The sequence below is a fragment of the Gekko japonicus genome, unplaced genomic scaffold (assembly GCF_001447785.1).
Source record: "Gekko japonicus isolate JY-2015 unplaced genomic scaffold, Gekko_japonicus_V1.1 scaffold1691, whole genome shotgun sequence".
NCBI classification, from domain to species: Eukaryota; Metazoa; Chordata; class Lepidosauria; order Squamata; family Gekkonidae; genus Gekko; species Gekko japonicus.
The window spans coordinates 30,727-37,346 of record NW_015175410.1 but is presented as its reverse complement, the minus strand read 5'-3'; the positions used below and the strand labels follow the sequence as shown (position 1 = coordinate 37,346).

General features: G+C 44.1%; 1 protein-coding gene across 1 annotated transcript in view; it reads right to left on the bottom strand.

Annotated features, from left to right (window-relative positions):
* The window catches only part of LOC107122622 (nucleolar protein 10-like), a gene marked incomplete at its 5' end in the record, with an annotated part of 43,235 nt that overhangs the window by 17,320 nt on the left and 19,295 nt on the right, over nt 1-6,620 (bottom strand). The window contains 3 exons of the mRNA XM_015425736.1: nt 2,382-2,480; nt 2,613-2,692; nt 5,872-5,998. Coding sequence (XP_015281222.1) covers nt 2,382-2,480; nt 2,613-2,692; nt 5,872-5,998 — 306 coding nt within the window. The remainder of the gene's footprint in view (nt 1-2,381; nt 2,481-2,612; nt 2,693-5,871; nt 5,999-6,620) is intronic.

Genomic DNA, 6,620 nt, shown 5'->3' with positions numbered 1-6,620 from the left:
CGTCCGCGGGAGGGGGGTGGGGAGGCACTTCAGGCAGGGGACGGGCTGGCAAGTGAAGTGAGGAGGGTGGGAGGGCAGAGCACCAGCCAGGGAGAGCCAGAGCCGTCACACTGCCAGGCTGGGAGAGGAGCCCTCAATTTCTGCCCCTTCCTACCAGTGCTGCCGCGGCTGGCAAAGCCAGTGCGACCGTGCGCCTGCCACAGCTCTCCCCCATGCAAGGACAGGCAATGCTGGCACAGTGATGGCGTGGAAGGGATAAACAGCAGTGTGGCGGGAAGAGGAGCTGCATACCCACCATGGAGATTACCCCCTGCTCAGCCTGCCCAGCCTTCGAAGCCTCCTTTTTCCTCAGCTGCTCACTGGGAGGGAGGGGGGGAGTGGGCAGGTAAGCAGCAAGCTGGCAGGGAGGAGGGGGAGCACTGATGATGGGGGGGAACCAGAATCAAGTGAGCACTACACTGGCAGTGGGGGTGGGGTAAGCGGCAAACTGATGATGTGGGGGCCAAAGCGGCAGAGCTCCAACGGCGGCGGGGGGGAGCGAAGCAAGCACTGCACTGACAATGGGAGAAGCAAGCTGGGCAAGGAGCAAACTGATGACGGAAGGGAGGCAATCAGGCAGCGCTCCAATGACAGGCACCGAGGATGGGGGGAGGTGTGTAGGCAGAGCAGCTCACTTTCCAAATACCAGCATCTTCATATTTCCAAAGTTCAGAACACGTAAGCAAAGTCGAGGGAACCAGATTCATGGGGTACCAGAGGAAGAAGATGACCTCCTGTATTGTATGCAATTTTATTATTTCTAATTATGTCCACAGTGATATCAGTATGCACCTCACAGGCATTTACATGTAAAATGAAAGGCAGGTATCAGGCTGTGAGGTGCTTACAATTCAGCAATGGACAAGGAGGCAATGAGCCGGTGACTAAGGAGAGAGATAAAGGTGAGTGTGCACAGATGCAGTTACAACAAGCTAAGGAGGGAAACAGAAGGGGCAGCTGGATAATATGTGACAGGCATTCACTGTGCTTCAAGTCCTCTACTGGAACATAGACTCAAACATAGAATTAGTTAGCGAATGTTCCCTTGAGATTCTCACAGGTTCCCGCTTGTTTTTCCTAAAGCAAAGAACTATTCCTGGCTTTGCTCCATCTCTTTGAAACAGTAGGTGCCCCAGAAGAGTTCAGGAGGCGACACTTTTCTTTCTTCCAGGAGCACCCATATAGAAACGGCTATTTCGCTCTCTTCCTCACCAATGTCAATTGCTGATTTTATGTCTTTGTACGTATTTTAACTCTGTTTTTAATTTGCTTTAATGATGTGTGTTGTGGGGGTTGTTTTTAATGGTTTAAAATGTGATTTTTATCATCTATGTTTTAGACTGTTTTAAACTGTCCTGGTGGTTCTTGTGAAGGCAGAAAGGTAGGATACAAATTTTGTTCATAAATAAATAAATTTCCATCACAGGACACTTGGCTGGGAACCTCCCAATATCTGGTAACTAGACCCAGCCTCCATGGCGGCCACTTGGTGGTGACGCCACTCAATGTTTTCAAAATTTTGCAAATGTTCACAGTCTCAGCAGCGTTGGTGACCCTGTTGAAAGCATGGATACCCCTCCACGAAGCTCAGGGCTTCTCATGTTACCCAGGTCGTGTGGAAAGTCACTGTGCTGCAAAGGCTCCCACGGCACCAGCATAACTTGAGAAAGGGTTTAAATCTCAGGTTGGCAGCGTTGAACAGAAGGGGGCTTCTTCATATGCTTATAGGGCTAGTCCATTAAGTTCTCAAACACACACACCCCGTTTCAGACAAATTGGTATGTGACTGTGAAACAAAACTGGTGGAGTGTGTTTGAACATTTCCTGAGGTTGACAGTTACAAAGAATCTTTCAAAATCTTGTAGAAACTGTGAAATGGGCATGTGGCCCTATGCTATCAAGGGGATAATAAGGGAAGATTGTAAGTTGTCAGCCAGGAAGTTCCACATTTAAATCTTATTTCAGCAATTAACTCAGTAGCAGAGCCTCTGTCTCTTAACCTTAGTCGTATCTCCCCCACTTGGCAAACCACGACTGACCTAACTTACAGGACTGTTACAAGAGTGACCAAGGTAACCAATGTGAAGTTCTTTAATAATCAAAGAGCCCTACACATATGTTTATTATTAATGCCCCTGATTGTTTATGATTCGATTCAATTAATTTAACACCTAGTCAAGGGGGGGAAAGATGCTTATGAAAACCAAAAACATTTGAAACTTATTTTATGAGAGTGTATAGATTTACTAACTTCCAAATAATGGAGGACCTAATTTCAACTGAGCACTCAACACACATCTTCCTAACATCATTAATGGACATTTTCCAAGTTCAGTCGATACCTTTAGTTGCACTCTTTGTACACGGGTTTCTTCTATCTTCTGCCTAATTTTCTCTTTCCTGTACTCCTCATAGGCAAATGGATTCACCATCATTTTAACCTGGGAATGCAAACAGTGGGTGGTAAAATGCAGAAGGAAAAAAACCTTGCAGAAGATGTTCTTATTTCCATTCTTCTTCTTTTTTTCACTGTCAAAAGCAGATAAATAGTCTTAATGAATTAGCCGGTTTACCTTGTGATACAGTCTTATGTCCATGAAAAAGCCATGCATGTATGCACGGAGTAACTGGGATCCAATGAGATGTGTAAGCCCTGAAAAACACATACAACAGGATGTTAATAGTTCAGCAAACCTTATGGCAGGACACAGAATATAAGGCTACTTCTATATCATCTTTTTGGCACTAGTGTAAGGAAGAGAGTAGATAGCCTACAGGCTACAATGTCTCAAACCAAGCAATTGTTTCTTTACATACATTTGGAATGCAATGCACAATACAGTTTGCACATTATTCATACATTACGACATATAGTGGGCATACAACATTTCCTCTATACCCATGTTGCAAAGGTGTGAAGGATTCCAAAGTTTTGTTAATTTTCAGGAGCCAATACAGAAGAAGGAACAGGTGGTAGCAAAGGGCAGGGATAGATGCGAGCTACATGTTCTCCTCCCACAATGCCGTGCTGAGCAGAATTACACCTTTCTAAATAGAAGGGTGCAACTCTGCTAAGGATGACACAGCCAGCTTCTTATCAAAATAGTGAATATTTGGTAGAAGAGATTTGTGCGAGATCCACCTCAATTACCATCTCTGCTGTGGCATATTAATGCTTTCATTAAAGTTTCGCCTAGGTTCATTGCCTGTGAAGGTCAGGCACATTGAACAACATCAGCTCAGTGCCAAATTGCTTAATAGTACTGCCTCCTTATGCCATCTTCTGAACAAGAACGAAATGCTTCCAGATGAAAAGGCAAGTCTTCACAGACAGACCATGCGGCAGTAACAGTACGAAGAGTAAAATGAATGAGACAGCCTGAGGAGATCATTTTCCAGGCATAGAAAATAGTCTAATGGCTCAACATCACTTATGAACATCACTTTCCATCCAAAACCTTTTCTGGTTGCATCACAGACTTCTTCTAACACCTTGGGGTAAAGTCTACACCTCAGTTGTCCATGTATAAGATAAATAATTCTCTCTCTACCCTACATATTGGACCAGTACATTGTCACATTTCTGAAGCATGTAGAAGTTTTACCATTTGCAGCACCTAAATGGACTATGAAGGACTTTCTTGAACCATGAGTAAACATCACATTTTCCTAAAAGCAAAAATGTATTCTTAACAGAACGATCTCTTTAAAGATATTGGGCAGTATCCTACCATGAACATGTCAGGAAGGTACACTGAGTTTTCCCCATGTTCCTCTCCATAGCTGAAGTTCATTCAGACCCCCAGAACGATCCCTCTTGCAGAGGAATGGCTGGTAGGGTGGGGTGAGGAGGGGGCAAGGGGATGAAGTTACCCCTTCCCCTTAGCAGAACTTTGCCTGCAGAAGGAAGCTGGGGCGATTTCAATCCCTTGTTCTTTCCTCACAACCCCGCCCCCCCCCCCCCCGGCCCAGGTGGCTGCTCCTCTGCATGGGTCTAGCAACCCCAGAAATGACCTTTCCAGGGGCTGGAAAGAGCTGCAGCAACTGAGAGGACCTTGGGGAAAGTGCACCTTCTGCATACAGGCTAGTATGCTGCCCAATCATTCATACGGAGATACTATCAGTATGCTGCTGACACCTGTCTTTTTTCCTCTAAGTGTAGAATCAGGTGGGTTTGTAGATGTCCCTGATGAATGTTTGGAGGTGCTAACAGGCCAACTGAGAGTGCCAAACTAAACCTCAGTCTAGACAGGAATGAGGTATAATTGGCCAAGTTGATCGTATTGGAGATTAAGGAGGCAGCCTGTTCTGGATGTAGCTGCAATACTCCTAGATTCATGGCTAGGAGGTGCTATTTGATCAAATGGGGGCTCAGGTTTCCTATACAGTTTGTGGTGCCTTTTACCAACTTTGGTTGGTGCACCACCTGCAGCCTTTGACCACAGCTGGCCACAGATTTGGCCACAACTAACTGTAATACACTTTATGTGGGGCTACCCTTGAAGACTGTCCCCAAACTTCAAACACTACCAAATGTCATAACGAGTTGGCTATCATAAGCTATAGACACCTGTCTTTAAAGGGCTACACTGGCAGCCAATTAGTTCCTGGGAATAATCCAAAGTGCTGGTTTTTACCTATGAAGTCCTAAATGGCCTGGGACCAGAGTACATGGACAACTGACTTGCCTGTACCAACCTACCCACCAACTCAGAACTGTTTTGCATGCCTCCATATTCTGAAGTGAGGTGGGTTTTTTTCAGACTCAGGCTTTTTCACTAGCGGCATCTCAGCCATAGAATGCCTGGAGCCTCATCTTTAAAGTTTTAGATACCAGGTGAAACTTTTTTCCTTGCTCAGGGCTTTGGTTAATGTGGTTTATGATTTAAGACTGTCCTTGATAAAATTACTTAATATGTTAATTTAAAGTGATTATAATGAAGATAGTCTTAAATCAAAGCTGTTTCATCTTTTTAAACAACTCCTCTACTGAAGTTGGTCTCTGAATGTGCACTGTGTACCTATGTAGCTTAGCTAACATTCTAGCTTGATAGCCAGTGCGCTGTAGTGGCTGAAGTATCACACTAGGATCTCGGAAACCCAGGTTCAAATCCCTGCTCTGCCATGTAAGCTTGCTGGGTGGCCTTGGGCCAATCACATACTCTCAGCCTAATCTTTCTCACAGCATTGTTGTGAGGGTACAATGGAAGAATGACGTAAGCTGCTTTGGGTCCCCACTGGGAAGAAAGGCAAAATATAATGAGCAGGACAATTATATTTGCACCAGACACTATTAAAACACTGATATTTTGCCTTTCCTCGTGGTTCAAGGTGGCTTATAATAACAGTTAAAAACATTTTTGGTTCAAATCCAAAAATGAAATAATAAATCTCAAATCCCTCCCCCTTTCAAAGATGCCTGCCAATTCAGACTCCCTCAAATACCCCGACAAACAGGCAAGCCTTCTGAAAATCTCTAAGGGGGGGGTCCCCCCTTCCTTCTTCAGGGAGTCCATTCCACAGAGCCCAAGCCATGATGGAAAAAGCCCAGGCTCTGACTGATGCCAGACTGGTCCACCCTAAGTGGTGGGACAGCCAAAAGATGGCTGCCTGACAACCCGTAGTTGGCGCTATTTACACAATGCTTGGCCAAGAGGCAGCATCATTAGGGAAGAGAATATGGTCTGGCTGATAGGTCTTCATCCCGGTTTTACTGTGTGCTTGTATTTCTTTCCTATTGTGTTTACTGAATCCTTTGCAAACTACCTTGGGGTACCATTTGGTTGAAAAGTTGGCCTATAAGCCAGGTAAAAAAAATAATTAATAACATACCTAAATTTTCAAGGTCTTTTCTTGTGACAAATTTGTAATCATCATATACTGTTGTCTCTGGGTTCTCCTCCAATTCTTCTGTTAGACTATCAAGGAATGAGCACCATTTTGGAGCGGGACCTAACACCTGCAGAAAGAGTGAAGTTAAGACATACCCACAATCCATCTTTTCTGTGACAGTAGCCCGGCTAGGGTTGGCAGCACACGTGGAGAAAAAGTGTCCTGTTTTCATGCTATTTTCTGATTTGATCATACTAGTTGACATGAGCTGTCTCAAGCAGTCCTTTGAAGAGGCACATATAAATTTTGTAATTATTATTATTACAACAACAACATGATTATACACAGATAATATCTTAATTCTGTAACAGGGATTCACAGATCCCTGATGCTTTACTCCTCTCCGCTTTCCTTCATCTCAGTGATAAAAAACTAGTTAACATCTCCCATCTTTAATTGGTAGAACTATTGTGGCATTGTGTAGATTTTCACAGCTGCAATTCTTTAGCCCCTGCTACCTGGGAAGTGCAATGTTTCAGTCCCCTTCCTTCACTTTAATTGGGATGTGACCATAATGCCCTTGACACATGCACATTCACACTCAGATAAAGGAAGGATTCAAACAGGACAGAACAACTGATTCCCTGACAAAGGAGTATGAAATTAAACAAGTTAAGAGGAACACGTTTTACAGATCTGTACATCCTTTCTTGAGATCAGTTATTATTTCAAATGTGTAAGGAAAAAAG